Source organism: Megalops cyprinoides, chromosome 6 (genome assembly GCF_013368585.1).
Source record: "Megalops cyprinoides isolate fMegCyp1 chromosome 6, fMegCyp1.pri, whole genome shotgun sequence".
Classification (NCBI taxonomy): Eukaryota; Metazoa; Chordata; class Actinopteri; order Elopiformes; family Megalopidae; genus Megalops; species Megalops cyprinoides.
Window position 1 is genome coordinate 5,886,200 of NC_050588.1, and position 17,744 is coordinate 5,903,943.

At 44.9% G+C, this 17,744-nt stretch overlaps 1 protein-coding gene across 1 annotated transcript; it reads right to left on the minus strand.

Annotated features, from left to right (window-relative positions):
• Positions 1-267: 267 nt before the first annotated feature.
• gpkow (G patch domain and KOW motifs) lies at positions 268-14,784 on the minus strand. Its single transcript, XM_036531569.1, has 11 exons — positions 14,573-14,784; positions 11,451-11,617; positions 9,504-9,643; positions 7,364-7,470; positions 6,711-6,915; positions 6,239-6,371; positions 3,266-3,479; positions 2,890-3,013; positions 1,979-2,048; positions 1,508-1,593; positions 268-1,431 (listed from the first exon to the last, which is right to left on the minus strand). The coding sequence occupies exons 1-11, from the start codon at positions 14,776-14,778 to the stop codon at positions 1,303-1,305; spliced, it is 1,581 nt and encodes a 526-aa protein (XP_036387462.1). The 5' UTR covers positions 14,779-14,784; the 3' UTR covers positions 268-1,302.
• Positions 14,785-17,744: the final 2,960 nt, after the last annotated feature.

A 17,744-nucleotide genomic window follows, 5' to 3' on the forward strand; every position in this document is an offset into this window, starting at 1 on the left:
CCTCTGCATTCCTCAGAAAGCTTCATCACCAGTTACAAGCAGTTCACCAGCAAACAGTATGTGTCTTTAAATGATTTTATTGCAAAAAAGTTAAATAACATTAAATGCTACTCAGAATCTTAAAGTACATCCAGTTTTCTGCAATTACAAAACAAGGTGAAACAACACTGATAAGAGAGCGGAGGGGAGACAGTGTGTCTGTGGAAAGGTCACTGTGAAGTCCTGATTACACGTTCCCCCACTCAGGGCAGGGGTGTGCGTGTGTGTGTGCGTGTGTGTGTGGGGGGAGGTGGTGGGGGAGCTCATTCCTGGGTTTGCACCTCGCGCCTGTCTTTCTTCACCTGCATATGCAGGAGGAGGCGAGTTATCACAGGGCTGCTGTGAAAGCTTGCTGTGCCTGCAAGTGGTGGAGTTCCCACGCTGCAGCAGCGTCCATGCGGATCGCGTTACTCCCGCCCCCGTCCCTGTGACCGCACGTGCAACGTCCCTGTCCCGGGTCACGTCCCCTCGCTTCCACAGGAACAGCACGTACTCGCTGAAACAGCGTCCCGGACTCTCTGTGACAGTTTCGTAAGTGAAAACACCCTGCCCCCGTCTTGTTTGCATCGCCGTACTGAAGAGCCTTATTTCTGGACAATAGCATCTCAGTTACGCTTCCGGATGCTTCTCGGTCTGGCTGAACCGGCGATACATTTATCAAAGGTTGGCGGAGATGGAACTTGAACCCGGAGCTCTGCTTCCTTTAATAGCCACTGTACATGGGGCAGCCGTTTCCCGCTGTGGCTGTGAACAGACCCCTCATACACACTACCCTACTGTCTATGCTTTCATATCCATTACCATTCAGTATGTCCAGCATACAAAATCTCCCCTTCATTCCCTACTCTTTCTGGACCCCCATTAGCCCTCTCTGTTTGGTCCTCTGAAAGGCTGGGTGGCAGGGGCATGGTGCAGAATGGGGATTTTGTGAATGTGGAAGGTCCACAATCGGGCAGGCTCTTGAGCTTTCTTGTGCACCAACAGTCAAGAGTCGACTCAGAGTGCGGGAGGGTTGCAAAATAAAGGCCCAGTCAATCAGCCAATTAGTTTAGTCAGGTGATTAAACTCCTGGTTACAAGTAAAAACTGCAGAGACTGAGGCCCTACAGGGCTAGCCCTCGAGCAGCATGGGTACAGAGGGAATATGTGCCAGGCGGAGCCAATCAGATGGAGGGGGCGGGAACAGCTGCTGTGATGAGCTACAACGTGGGGGGGCGGGTCTGAGGTGGAGGAATGGAGGTGGAGCAGCGTCACCCGCGGGGCGTCAGTCGTCCACCCCTCCCACGTAGTGGCAGATGGCGTCGTAGTCGAGGGTGTGCACGCGCTCCTCCTGCCGCTCCAGCTGCACCATGGCCCGGCACCGCTCCCGGTCCCGCCGCAGGATCCGGCCCACCTGTCGGAAAACGCGGCACGCTGTCAGAACCAGAGCCGGAGCGCAACGCCAGCGCCGCGGCGGGGGCCAAACTGACCTGCCCTTTGTGCTCTCCCAGCACCACCATGACGAAGTCTGCGTCGCTCTTGGGCACGATGGTCTCCAGCATCGCTTGCTTCACATCTGCAAGCCGAGGCAGAGAGGTGAGGCAGGAGTCAGAGTCAGTCTGGGATTATCAGCGCCTGTATGTGACTGCATCTGTGCGCTTGATTTGTGAGGAATTCAGAATGGTACAGCTACTGTGGAACAATATGGTGTGCAGAGAACTGAAGCCACTGCTCAGACAGATGAAGCGGTTTTTGCTCAACGGCCTTCCTCAAGGCCTTTATCAGAGTTACAAAGCCGCTCTGCACCAAAGCGCCTGCTTCCACCTGAACAACTGCACGGTTATTCACATAGGAATCCAGCACGTATTGTTTTCTACCAGGCACGTCTTTCGTTTCAGGCGGCTCAGCTGGTGGAGACAGCAGCGTGTTCTGGTCTCCTGTGCACGGCACAGGCCACTCACCTTCCAGCAGCCTGCCCTCCTCGGTTCGGCACACGCAGGTCTCGGGGGTCAGCACGTCCTCCACTCTCATCTGCGCAGAGAGACACCCGGCTCAGCCACTTTTCACACCACTCAGGCTCCCAGCTGTATCTGCCCCCACCCTGTACCGCTGTACCGAGACCCCAGCTGCACCACCCAATCTGCACGCTGCTCTAAACTGGCTCTGGATCAGTCTGCACTGTACTATTCACCTTCCATCTACACAGCAGCCAAGCTGTTATAATAGCCAGGAAATGCCATGAAATTCATTCAGTCACTTGAAAACGTATACTTTTCTGATATGCACTTGACTTGTATGTTTGTATTGGCGCTATACCATATACTTGTATCCACTGATGATACGTGGGAATGTTCCTTGTGCAGCTTAACTTGCACACATGAATTACGGCACAGATTATGCGAAGACATCATCCTGATGTGAATCCCTTGTTAATGCTGGCAGGTCTTTCTGAACATCAGTGGGATTTACTCTGACCACCTGTCACAGGTATCTGGGGATGCAAGCATCCCAAGCCTCATGCTCTCTCACCAGCAACAGTCAATTCCATTGAGGAGTTTAAGCTGCTTTTCTTAAAGCTAATGCTGCACCCACGCAGTAAGAGAGAGAGAGTGTGTGTTTATCGGTGTGGGCATTTGAGAGTGTGTGTATGTGTGAGTGTGTTAATATGTATGAGTGAGTGTGTGAGTGAGTGAGTGTGTAAGTGAGTGTGTGTGTGTGTGTGTGTGTGTGTGTGTGTGTATCGGTGTGGGCATTTGAGAGTGTGTGTATGTGTGAGTGTGTTAATATGTATGAGTGAGTGTGTTTGTGTTGTGGGGGGGCACATAAGGGTGTGTGAGTATGTTAATATGTGCGACTGTGTGTGTGTACATACCTTGGAGTTGTAGTATTTCCCCCCCTTGAAGGCCTTGTCAATGAAGCGCACCCTGAGGTCTCTCTGCAGCCAGGATGTGGCTGGGGGAGGAAGGCGGGGTTCCTTCACTGGGAGGGGCTTTTCTCTGATGTGAATAAAGGGGGGGGCATAAAGAGAAAGGGTGAGGGACACTTACTGAAGAGCGTGCCAGGAAACAGGAAAATACAGCAGATAATGACAATCATCGTGTTTAGAACAGAGCTGTGCTGGACTGAACACTTTTAAATGACCCCATGCAACAATATGAAGACAACACTTTTGAATATATTTGTGATATTTCTCCATTGAAGCCTGACAGCGCAGATTTTCCTGAGCTCAGGACAAATCTTGGTCCTACCTGTCATAGCTGGATTCTGGGTGCTTCCTCTTCAGCTGGTCCTTTTCTCTGTTCTTCCCTCGCTCCTTCTCCCTCTCTCTGTCCTTCCCCTTCTCCTCCTGACGACTCCTCTCCTTCTCTTCCCTCCGCTGCCTCTCTTTATCTCTCTCCTTCTCTCTTTCCTTTTCTCTCTCTTTCTCTCTCTCTTTTTCTTTGTGGGCTTTGCTGAGGCGACCTGTGAGTTGGAGCGGGGGGAGGGGGGAGGTAACACCAGAGATAAAAAAAAAGGATTATTGTTTGACAAAGCAGTACCAGCTGATCCTCGCGTGTAACCAAGTCTTTAAAATCTCAGTTTTTTCCCCAGATACCTGTGCATGCAATCCTTTTGCCTACTTTGCAAGAGCCCAGAGGGAGTTCCAGAGTGCCAGTATACGAGTGTTCTAGCATTCCAGTAACCATCTCAAGGGCCTGGGTTTGACCAGAGTAGAAGAGAGGGAGAGTGAACGCTGCTGTCAGGTGCTGCAGCGTGTCTGATGCTGCTTCTGTAAGCGCATAAGTCGACTGATTATCTGGTCGTTAGATAATCGGGGCCGATATTTGCAAATTTTTTGATTATCTGTCATCGGTATATTTTTAACGAAATTCCCGATTAAAAAAAAAAATATATATATATATATATAAATAAAAGCAATGCGTGTACTATCCCAACACATCTCCTCTGTCAGAAAAAATGCTACTGGTATGGCTAACATTCTTTCCACAAAATTCCCTCATTGGCCGAGACAGTCAACGTTATCTGACCTTGAAAATCAAATGTTTTCTCAGACCTGCTGCTGGAAAAAAGGATGGAATGTAAGTATCCAGTACTCCAGTAACCCTACTTTTGTATGAGCTGTCCTTTTTTTCACATAAATGACTTATGAGCAAATGGGCTCCTAGAATCTCCCTGCAGCTTCAGAAAAAGCATGGACGCACAGGATAGTTTTAAGGTTTGATATTTCATACTTTATGATGAAAATGCAGCCTAAATGATGTATCAATTCGCTTTATTTCTTACGCAATGATTGCCATCGTTCATCCGATAATTGAATGCTTTTGAAACAGCGATAGGCATCTGTTGCCTAGCCAAAATAAGATAACTGTAGAGAAATTTACCCACAACGTCAATATTAGCCCCCTTTTAGAAGGCCCTGTCTCTCTCTCGTACACCGTCTCATTCGAATGTGTACACCCTCTCACACACGCTGCAGCTCAAATGTGACCCTCACAGATAATCTGTAATGCCAAATGTGGTCATTTCAGTCATTGCAATTTTTAGTTTATTTTTATATTTGAGAAAGAATTTTCATTTGTTCTTTTTTGCTCTTTGCTCTGATTGATCTTTTTGGTCTTTGTTTAACTTTATGCTTGAAAACATATGACTAAGTAAAGAGGGTTTGTAATTAAGTCCATGTTGTCACAGCCTATTTCTCTTCACACCAAAAAAAAACGTTAAAAGCATTCAAATATCGGCCTGAAATATCAGTTATCGTCCCCTTTTTGCCACAGATGACCATTATTGTATCGGCTCTGAAAAAACCTTATCAGTCGACCCCCTAGAAGAAAGCATTTTTTCCACACTTGGGGCTTCTCTGTAAGCGTATCTGCTGACAAGTGAGTAAAAATGGTGAAATGTGTGAAAAGAGAATTTTAATTTTCTATTGTTAAAAACCAAATCCTGCAGAAGGATATTAAAATCCTTTCAGCTGGAATGTTCTTCCACCTAGCGAGCTAGTTCCCAGTGACTAGGAGCCAGTTATCTTTCCTTATCTACCCAGGATTTGCACTAGCTATTACATGTTCCCAACTTCTGTAACTAATGGCACTTCAATGTAACGTGAGGTAACGGAGCTCATTTTTTTAAAGACAAATCTGTATCCGCAGTGGCTGCTGACCCTCAGGGTCAACGTGGCCAGTGGTAAAGACGTGCCAGCGGACTGACCTCACGCTTTCAGTGACGTGCGCGTGTAGGTGCGCAAAAGAACAGGCAGTTCTGATTACTGAAAACAAAACCTCCCATGTCAACCCCAAACAGCGTTGCTGAAGCGGACTGACGTCTCCGTTTCACGCAGAACAGATGGCGTGTAACCCAGGGGCCCACAAATAACTCGCTTTTTTACTTTCAGAGCCAGCAGAGCCCTTTCTACCTTGAGACTGGAATTTTACCTGTCCTTCTTTTGTGTTGTAACTCCGGAACCAGAATGTGTCAGAATTTCTGAGCAAATCGAACTTCTCCTCATGGATGGTTGTGACTAGATTCATATCGGTGTACTTTTGCTACAGTTAGAACCAAGCAGACAAGGCTAGACATAAACAGACCATGTTTGTTATTTAAAAAGTTACATGAGTATGAATCTGAATTCAGACTGAAGTGGTTTGTACAGAACAAAACACTGGGGTTAACCCTAAAAACCATGATGTGTGAGTACTGTAAAAACACTGACTGAACAAAAACAAGACCGGATCAACACTGTTTTGAAGCTCTCTCTAATAGTCTAACCTCTAATACGCATTGAAGTAGCACTTATAATGAGCAGTACAGCCGGCCATTGACTTGTAATATGTAGTACAGCAGACCGTAGTCTACCAGACATTGTACTTTCTTCAGTCCTGCTCAATACAGGCACTATCACAATGACCATAGTGTGTGGCTTGTACATTGAGCTGTGGACTAATATGGATTGCCTTAATGACACTAAGCCAAAATCATTCTGAATTACATTTAACCTAATTTTATCAGATAAAATTAGACAGATAAAATCAGATAAAATTATCTGTCAACCTCAGCAGTTTTGGTACTAATATGACATGGGATGTCAGTGATACAGGAAATGTGGGTTTCCAGAATCAAATGACGTTCAAATTTCTACGCATTAAAACCAAGGGAAAGAGCCAAGCAGTATGTCACTATGAGTCACAGGACAACTGTAAATGTTGCTTGTGTCTGTAACTTACTGAGGTCTTTGCTGTTCTTCTCATACTCTTTGCGACCAACCAATCGCATGGCATACTGGCTGATGGTCACTGTCTTTCCACCAATTGCGAGCTTCACCATGACTCGAGCGTTGTCTGGGTCAACCCCCTCTATCTGTGGAGTAGAGCGGTAAACGGGAGAGCAGCGGAAGACAAAAGTCACCAGATTCTCCTTTATTCCAGAGTATAAAACAATCACAGGCGTACAAGAACAGAGAGTAAACATAACCATAGATACTGAGATCACACAGACACAGAGTGATGAACTAGAGATCATGTAGATAGAGATGGTCACCATTTAACCAGATGAGATGATCTAAAGATTCTACAGAGAGATCATCTACAGATCATTCAGGGATAGGATAATCTACACATCACACAGACAGATTATCTACAGATCATGTAGATAGAGATGACCTACAGCTCATACAGACATAGACAAACAGCAGCTCACCTTCCCATACAGGTCTTTGTGGGATCCGGACTCAACCAGAACACACCCACCCGGCACTAATGTCAAGGCCTCCTCCTCCCCCCGCTCCTCACCCGGTTTGGGGGGGCGCCGGGGCCCGCTGGGCTCCAGGTCCTTCAGGGCCGAGCGGTCGGCACCCAGACCCAGCCCCTTGGGGCGAAGCTGGTGCTCTATGGGCTTCACGTCTCTGAGGGCAGAGTATCAAAAGGGTGGGTCGGACAGTCAGAGTGAATGGAGTGACAAGGTGGAGAGACAGTGAATGACTAAATGAAGTGCGATAGGGTAAGCAAAAGAGTGAATTGAGAGAGAGAGAGGATGAGTCAGTAAGTGAATTGAGCGTGAGAGGGTGAGGGTGAGTGGATGGAGAGCGATTCAGATGGCGTATGAGTGGCACAGTGAGTGAGAACTTGAGGAGATCAAATGAAACGAAAATATGCCGTAAAGCCAGCCACTGTTAAGCGATGTCATGCATTATTTCACTGCTGTTCACATAATCTGCTATATCTGCATACTACACTACATTAGACTCCTGTACAGTACAGAAATGCCCTACAGACAGCTTGTGAAGAATAATTAGTGAGATAATTCCATTTGTAGCACAGCATTGCAGTGAAGAGAATGGCAATGAGACTCACTGTTTGAAGGTCCTGCCGATGCCCTCTCCTGCCTTCCAGCCCATCCCCCTCAGCATAGCCAAGCCATAGGCCTCCACAGGCACACTGTCATAGTCTGCATCTGTGGACTGACATGCACAAAATGCCGATTACACACACACTAGCACAGAGCACACTGATTACACAAACACCACCACATATGCTTATACAGACCGCAGAGATTACACAAAACATGACATCACTCACATCCGTACAGAAAACACTAATTAACTTGTAATCTCAAATCTGGAAATCTTGGCCTGCACTTGGAGAAACAGCAGAGCAGAAGCTGCAAAACCCTGGACTGTTGTGTCACCAGAACAGGCTTGACCTGACTACCAAACCTCATCGTAAAGGAAGGGGGGGGGGGGGGGGGGGGGGAACGGTTGCGAGGAAAAGCGGTCAGGTTTCAATTCAGCTGACACAGCCTTCACAGTTTACAGTGCCCTCTGCTACAGGTCCGAGGGGGATGAGAACATAAAACAGAGGAGGAACAGATCACCGAAGTGGCTAAAAGTCAACGGCAAGTTGGAGTGAGTACACATCACAAGCTGACCTATATAGACCTGCAGCTGTATAATACTGACACTCCTCCTCTAGTCTCTGAGTGTATTTAATGTACATTATGTTCTTCTTCTGTAAACCACCCAGTGCACTCAAAGAATATAATGTAACGTAAATATGATCACATTTACAGGAGGGACACTTCTGTTTCTGTTTCTCGCTCTGGTTCGTGAACAGATGCGCCACGATCCCCACATCCATCACAATCCCCCCCTCCCTCCACCACCACCCCTTCCGTCCCCAAAAGTGATTGGCCCCCACAGCTGGCGAATGGGGATCCCAGCGGTCTCGGCGGCCCGGTGATAAAGATGCAGGGTGACAGCAGGGAGAGGGAGGGACAGGGAGATGTGGCAGCGTATCTGCAGTCTCCCGAGAGGAGAGGTGGGAGGCGAGCTGGGGAAAGTGCTGACTGTGCACTTTAGACATTAGTATGGGGGTGCTTTAGCGCTTTTACTTTATTAGGAACAAGCACACACACACCCACACACACACTCTGTGCAGTGGTACCTCCTACAGGAACACACACTTTGTAGAGCAGTATCTCTTTTAGGAACTCACACACACACACACACACACACACACACACACAACCAGGGTTACTGTGTCTTACGCCATCCTGCTGACACAGAGGTATGCAAATTAGATGCACCTTAACATACAGAGCTGCTTAATATGTACCATTTTCATATACATACGCACACGCACACACACACAAATATGCCCTCTGCAACACACAGACGCTTAAACATTGACTTCAGCACGCTCTCAAACACACTTAACGTCTCACAACACTCCTGTTTATCATCGCCGCTGATCTTAGTTCAGGTTGGGTGGCGGGCAGATGCTGCAGTCAGCACAGTCCCTTTAGGTCTCTCTCACACCCACACACGCACTGAGGTTTCAGTGACTGTCGGACTGGTCTGTCTGGCCCTGAGCTCAATGCTCAACGCGTCCTCTCTGCTGCTGCAGTTTCGGCAGCCTTTCACACGCGCCTCGCTCAGACTGGTCCGCCTGGCTCCTGCACTGACGCCAGCACCCTGTGCTCAGTCACCGGCGTCTCCTCAGAGCGGATCCGCCGCTCCGCATATCGTCAGGATGGGCCTGCGGTGGATGCGGGCGATTACGCTACCAAATCCATGCATTATGATGATCAGTGGAACCGGGCAGGCCCGTCTCCCAAATTGACACCAGCGGACAAGCGAATGCCTTCTCCTCTGCTAAGTCCATATATTCCAATTCTGTTTTGATTTACTGGCGTGGAAGAGATTACATTTGCATTCCCGAAGCCCGTTTAATGACAAACAATACATTAACAGCCAAGAGAAATGAGCTACATGTTTGTAAACTGAACCGAAATGAAATTAAAAGCTGCCAACCTGTCCCTTCCTGTCCTTCAAACTATGGCAGGTGGTGATACATTGTGCCATCAGTGTTGAAGTTTCTCTCCTTACCAAGGAGGACTGGAAGCTTTTGAATGAGTTTTGAGAACAGCAGGCAGATCTTATTTATTTTGGGAAAACCTTTATTGCTACATCTCTACGCTCTTTATCCAACTCACCGACTCGGGTCGCAGGTCGACCTTGACTTTGTCCCCGTCCTCGTAACCCTGCGGGACCTGGTTCTGCATCAGCAGGGGGATGGCGAGGTTGGGGTCTGCCTGTGGCCCGTTCTTCCATCGCTCCTGGTGCTTCTGGGACTCTGGAACAAAGCAGGGGGGAGGGGGCATTCATATTTGGAATTCATCTGTAATGACCTTTTTTTAGAAACAGACAACCACAAAAACCTTTTGGAGAGATTTTGGATAGAAGTCCTTAGTTTTAGTAACTTATTTTTTTTTCCACCACAGGTATTTCAGAAATAAATTACAGCTGAGGCGCTTACGGCCCAATAAGATCAATATTATTAAGCCCATTTTCAATGCTTTGCTGCTCTTCATCACAGGCAATACTTTCCGTACCATCATGATATCACAATGGGGACGTCTGGGTATACCAGGTCACCAGTTTGTTATTTCTTTATCATATCATTCATTCAACTGTTGCCCCAACGATCCAGAAGAAACATCTGGTTCTTTCCTACATCGTCTCTGTCCTGTTCACACTCCTGCCGCACCTGCTGTGTTTCTTGGATTTGAACTATGGTGAATATATTGAATATCTATCAGTCTTCCCCTATCAGTCTAGTTTACGTCAGTTATACAGGCCCAGCGTCCTCGCTGCGCCTGGATCATCACATTCCTGCATATCTACACAAGAGCCCCTTTCTTTCACCCGCCAACTGTCCCGCTCCCAGGGCTGCTTTCTGTGCGTTTGTTGTGAAGCTGTCGTTTGTTTTATCTACAGTTCCTCCATAAGCTGTGAATGCTTACTCCGCCTTGTTCATCAGGCTCACCTGCTTCATCTCTCTCTCTCTGCGGGAATGCTGGCTGGCTTAATTATTAACCTGTGTCACTCTCTCCTGAGCTCTAATCCTGACTGACACCTTGCCATTTTGTGCCTGCTCCCACTGTTTACTTCGAGCACAATCTCACTGTTTGCTGTGCCTGCCTGTCAATCAGGATGAAGTCTTGTGACACGACACAGTGATGGGTACTCCTTCACGTCTCTGTCCTGCCTGCCTCATAACATTAAGCCTGTTCCTTTCAACAGTTTCTCACATCCTGGGTTGCTTCTCCAAAACTGCTTGTTGCCATTAGGTACTGACTGGCTGTCTTTCTTCTTACAGACTGGCATTAAAATGCCCTCACAAATGAGTAGGGAGTTCGTGCATTTACAGCGCTCTGTCTATATATTCTTCAGTGATTCTTTATTGGTTGATATAGGGGTGCAAACATTCTGCAAACGTAAGCTTCACCTTACCTTGTTTAGTTTGCTGAGGAATTCTGCCACTTTTTCACATACTATAATATTCAATGCTGCCTGGAAGGTGATTGTTAAAAGCCCTGCTGCAGGTTATTGTTACATTACCTCAGCGGCACACCATGTAACAAACAAATGATTAAATGACCATCACATGTGTCCTTCAAACCTCACTATGGCCTATGATATCCCACTCTTCTTCACTTCCCAAATTTCTTAATGCTTATTGTAAGCACCGCTAAACTTGCTTCACTGTCCCAACGTCGCCCATATATGTGTTAATACAATTATTCAAATAAGCATCATCATTTTTATTATTATTTCTCATACCAACTACGTTTACATTTCTTCTTCTGGTTGATGATCTTACCCACAGAGACTTACAAAGCAAGGTACCCAGTGCATCTAATAAGTCTTCACAGACAACCATAAAGCTGCAGAAAATGCCAGTAACACAGTTGAACAAAAGCGTCAATGTACAACACAGATGTGTAATATCCATACGGCAATACTGAAGAGAGACATTTAAATAAAGAGCTAAGACAACCAAAACACTTCGGTACTGTCTCAGTGTGTAACACGGTGCTGAAACAATCTAAGTGCACAAAAAAAAAAACGCAAGAACTTAGCAGCTGTAATAAGCTTACCTTCAATGAGCTCCTTGACAGCCTGAGACTCAACAGAGTCCTGCTCCTGAGGTGGGCGAGCATTACCATCCTCTCCTGCTGTTTTTCCGGCACCTTCCGCTTTGTACCAGCGGTTCTTATTGATCAGGGGAATAATGAGCTCCTTTGGCTTTTCCACAGGCTTGGTGCTAGAGACAGTCAGACAGGAGTGAGAGAGAGAGAGAGAGGTGTCATAAGGTAAGAAGGCCAGCTAACTACAGCTGAAGGCCGATATAAGGGAGAGCAGAACGGCAGCCAGATTATGCTGTGAATACTCCCACAGGGGAGAAATGCTGACCAAGACAGGTCAAGTAAACCAATAAAAAAATAAAACAAATGCACAGACTTGTGGGTGAGGAATAATGAAATGTCGACACAAACAACAAACAGAATTATACCGCGAGCATTTGTACGGGGAGAAATTCTAACAGAGACAGGGAAAACAAAACAAAATGTAGACAGGTGCGTAACTAAGACTGACTGAAAAGCAGACGGACGGACTGAAACACCAGGGCTGACACGCCCTGGACAGTGTGTGGACTGCCAAAAAGATACCACAAGACAAACTCGATGCTGAAGAACAGACAGAAAGATAAGCTACACCCTGCTCAAGCCCGTGCACTCAGCAAGCTAATTAACAGTCCTTACTAACGGACTGAATTTGTAGCACTTGCACACAGATAGCTAGCCAATTAACAATGTTTAGTAATGGACTGAATCTGTCACTCCTGGGGATTCCTCAGTGCAGCTGCCACTAATATGTAGCATGCTTCCACGTATGAGAAACTAGTTTGTGTGTGTCTAAGGGCCTGTCTTCCCAACTGCTACTGTGTCAGTAACTGAGCTCATGCCAATCAATTGCATCTGAACTGGTTAATTGTTACTTGTCATTTTGTGACTGTCTATTTGTCTGACTTTATATTTTCGTGAGCCAGCAAACGGTTAATGGGTCCTACCTGCCTAACTGAAGTTATATTAAATACAGGTGTGTGGTTGGAGAGCAGCACTTGCTGTTGTGGTAAGACTCTATCCTGAAGCAGGGTCTTTGTTAGCTGATTATTTTAAATAAACTTTTAGTAAATTTTGTTCCTATGTTCATTTTTCAGTGAGAAGCGTTGGCCAGCTTCTTTAAAGACAGGAGACAGCTACAAATGTCCTCTGAAAGCTCACCACTGCAGTGTTATCTGAGTGGACAGATTTGAGATGCTGTGGTGCAGTTCAGGATGTACACTGAGACAGAGCTGGTCAGTTTCCACATTGCTGACATGCTATACTTTTGGAAAGAAAAAAAAAATCACATCAGCTAATTGCTGACAGTGCACTTTAGCCCTATATCAGACCCGATCCAATAACTAGCCAATACACCTGCATTTCCAGGAACTGCACACACTCCTGCATTGTTTTACTATGATGTATATAACAGTCTGATAACATTCTAATACAACAGATAATCCTAGTGGAAAAGGTTTCCATATGAGTAAAACTGCTTTGTCTATCATAAAAGTGAATACATAAAGTCGCCAAGTAATTCCATCAGATGTCCAGTCAAATATTGAATTGATATTCTATTCAATAAAACAAATACATTATCACATTACAACGTATGAGCAAATATCTTTGCAAACTGTGCATGTGCAATTCATGTTATGACTGCCAAAAAGTAATTTTTGGCCAATTAATTCATGCATATTTCCATTCTTCAGGAAGCATCCTGAATGTGATCAGTTCTGTTAGGTGGGTCCTTAGCTTACTCTTTAGCTCTAAGCTAAAGACCCACAGGCTTAGGGATAGGCAGGGGTTTCAAACCTGCAGCAGACCTACTCCCACTACATATATCGTGCTCCAACTGGTCCAACAAAACTACCAATGATCCTTATTACAGATTTCAAGCAGCATTTCCACAATGCAGTCTTTCATCATTCAAATTATAACAATCATATATCACCATTGTAGGACATCTATTATAATTGTCTACTGCTGTACTATTGGGCCAGCTTGACAGACTATCATAAATGAAACTGTCATACCATTTGGCCAAGGCATGCTGTTTATGTGTGACACAGTTACAATATTTTATCTTACATTGTGTCTAGTAATATTATGACATTCTGTATTACCATACCATTGTGTGTCTATTGTGAGGACCAGTGGCTGGTTTAGCGACCAACAGGCTGAATTATAGAAAAGAGACAATTCTCTTTTGGGAAAGGGGTGTACAGAACGCATACTACGCAAATATACAAAGTAACTTATTAAATTCAGTATTTACTGTGGGACACAAAGCTTTTAGATATGGCATTTCATATCTAATCATTAGAAATTATCAAACCAAGGCACGCCAAATTAGTCCTCGTATTAGAGACACCGTATAAAATGTGTTGGCTGGCTTTTTCTCCCCATATCCGCACTCTCTAGCAAGTAAATAACCATTATATATATATCACATATGACATGATTAATTTTTCAGTTTACCCATGTGCCTTTAAAGAACTCATCGTGGTGTTCAAACATGAGTAATTTGCAATGTTGTGTGAAATGATCACGTTAGCTCACTTGCCACCATGTACAAAAGCGCCTGATGCATGAACCGGTTTACTGAACGGCAGGTAAATTGGCCACGCTTCGGGTGAGCTGGAAAAGCTTTAAGAGGCAGCTTTCAGACCCTCACCCAAATCACATCTCGTATCAACAATTCACACACACACCTATCTAGTCTAGATCAGTTACAGTTGCACAATAACACTTTTTCACTGATGGTTTAATGGAACGCCATCAGCGATTACAAAATATTTACGACCACACAAACAGCTTTGTAAATGTATGTAACGAAGGGCTGGGCCCTATTTTCAACGTAGTCCTGTGAGCTGACTGTGTGGTGATGTGCCGAAGACCTCAAGGAGTCAGACCTGAACTGAGATGGATGTAAGTCCAAGCATGGTTCAAAGGAAGCGCTCAGAAGAACTGATGGTGTGATATCAGGCTGAATATGCTCCGTTCAGTAATTACACCGGAGGTCATTTAAATTCGAGTGAGTTACCGATATGCCTGACTAAACTAACCAGCTAACGTTAGCGTGACGTTAACTAGCCAAGAGCGCGTCTTACCTTTTCAATTCTTTTCCCTCAACGCCTGTTAAATAATCTCGGTCTTCTGCTTTGCCTGCTTCGTCGCGGTTCAAGCTTGACGTTTTAAACTTACTTACTGTTTTACTGAAACCAAATGAAATAGGCCCGGGTTTTTTACCCTCTTCATCTTTAGAAACGTCTTCTTCAGGAGAATTTTCCCGTTTCATGTCTGAATCCGACGCCATGTTTAAAATGTGTTTTCCTATGTGGATTGGGGCCGAGAAGGAAGCGGCTGCAGCATGGAATTCTGGTTCGTGTAGTCTCAGCTGCCGTCGTAGTGTATTATGTAGCCTCGTTACGACAATACATTCCCCAGCGTGCAACGGCGGTACACAGGCCGGTCAGTACAGGTCACATGAGGTCACAGGCTAAAGGACACGAAAGAATGAAGCAGGCGAGCACACCAAGTTCACTGCTTCAAGCTAGTCCGTTCATGAGGAAAACTAAAGAGTTTTTAGGCCTTTTCTTTACTTTTTATGTATTAATAAAGACACTGGATATTCACAGGACATTGGATTTAAATTTGTGGGCTAGTCAAGGAAATGATTTCCCCCTGTATTTTAGCAACGCTATGGCTACGAAACTGAATGAACTGCAGTACCATATTTTGTCTTTTAAAAGGGGACACTAAGCAGACTATCCAGCTGCCAAACACTCTCTGCCTACTCCAGGAATCCAAAATAAATATATAAAAACTTAGACCAAAGTAAGATATATTTGCCACTGCAGTTGATTAACTTTGACTATAATATAATTTGACTATAACTGCTGCAATTTACATTACATTTATTCATTTAGCAGACACTTTTATCCAAAGCAACTTACATAGGTTATAGTTCTTTGTAATGTTATCCATTTATACAGCTGGATATTTGAGGCAATTGTGGGTTAAGTACCTTGCCCAAGGGTACAGCAGCAGTGTTCCAGCAGGGATCGAACCAGCAACCTTTCAGTTACAAGTCCTGCTCCTTGGCCACTACGCTACACAATAAAACAATGACTGGCTCAACAATCTAATACTTCAAACTAAAGTTTATTAAGTTGCTACCATCACACTGTCCAGTTCATACATACCTGCAATCAACATCTGTCATATGAAGGGTCCCTCGTTTCTCATTGCCTTCACATATGTGATTTAATAATTCATGGCTCACAGCAGGGAATCCATTGGAAACCATGAATCGTCATGCTATCTTCCCTCTGCATTAAAATGATATGTGTAAAAACGTAAAGGCTTTGGCAGCATACACCGAAGACACTGAATCAATAACCATCTGATGTCAGGTCGGACACTGTAATCACAACCTACTGAGCACATGGCTGGAGATAAAACTATTTAAAGCCTTCCGGGAAGTAAATGACACATTTTTTGCGCAGCACGAATCTGCAGTGGTCAGTTCCACCACTGATTTGATTTTGTAAGTTATTAATGCGAATATATTCATAGACGTGTGCCTCTAGGTGCCATAAGTTGTCCGTTTTAGAGGCTGTCTCACATTGATAATAAATATCATAACAACAAGAATGGATTGCTTTACCATAGCAGCTGCCAAGGATGTCAGAGTGCTGCACAGTGAAAGGAGGGTGACTCATCTCAGCCCCCACCAGTGCACAGCACCCACCTGGCTCACGCTAGACTGCTCATCACACATCGGCTGAGGTGGAGAGCGAAGGGATTATGCTCTCACCATTTCATTTCGGATTAACCATCCCGAACCCATCCCAAACAGCAATTGCACTCAGAGCGATGCTGAACTGTATCTGCCACCACTTACCCTCAGGGCCACTTCGTTGCTGACCCAGACCTGCCAGCAGCTCTTGGGATCAGCTTCCTCCCGGTGGGCTTTGCTGACAACATGATCCAGCTCCTTCGAATCCACCTAAAAGCCCCGCTGCTCATTTACTCCTGGGACTTCCCTCTCCTCTCCCCCCTGCACTGTCTCCCGCTAGGAGAGCGTGTCGGTTTCAAAACTGTCATCATTGGATGTCACTCAGTGTAAATCATTTGCTAATTATAACCAATGGTGCACAGTCCTTGTGGACTGTGACTCTCCACACTTCATAAGAGATACAGGTATCTGGTGGAAGAGTTTTATCTGGTTCACATTCCACACTTTCTTAATAAAGTCAGAATGTCTTTTTGTGTTAAAAATGTATTTGATTTGAAATCTAGTCATATGGTTCAACTGTGTCACTGTTAATTTCAGTGTAAAAGACCAGAAAGCCATGGAGCCACTGAAGCAAATGATTTGCAATGCTTATTTCAATTAATGGTTAACAGCATCATTTAGTCATCCCTTGTTTCTTTGTTTAGTCAAAATAGTCTGTTCATAACCTGCTTCAGACTGGATCTTATAGCCATGTACAGTATGTATGTTTCAGGAACTGCAGTTCATACCATGGCAAAGGGTTCTTAAGTCATGATGGTCGAGTGCAGTTTAAATTTGTCCTCATTCATAAAATAAAATAAATTATTTTTCAATCATTCATGCCTTGAAAATTGAGATTGAAAATGTGAGAATATTGGCCTTTTCTCAGGGAAGACTTCAATGGAGGCACCTGCTTCAAAGTATCTTCCATTTGACTTCTGTTCAATAGCCACACTTTTTTGTTTACTGTGAATCTTAGAAGTACTCCTGATACATTTTCACCTTTAATTTCCAAAGCAACCGAATCACTTACAATTTTAAGAAATAAGGCAATTTCCTGTGTATTCCCCATATTTTGCGCTACATGCGTCGTTCAGTATTGATGTAAGTTATCCTTTCATTCAGCAGAAAGCAAATTAAAATATAACACAAAAACAGAATTCATATCCCTGCTGTATATCAACTACAATCTTCTCTCGATAACATATTAAGAAACTTTATTCAATCAACTTTAATATGAATATCAGAAATGCATCAAATATTTTTACTAGTAAAAATATGATGACGCGCAGGTCCCACGATAGGCATTGCCTAAATACCTGCATTGTCATGGATAACCCCACCATGACCTTGTTTTCACCCTCATTCCCCTCATCTCGAGTTCATTCCAGCACTCGCTCCGTCTGATTTCTCAAGGCTCGGCTCCAAATTGATACGGTGCTCTAGTCTTCTGCTATTGTGGCAAGTGGGGTCTAGCCTCAAAAAACCTCACTGTATTCAAT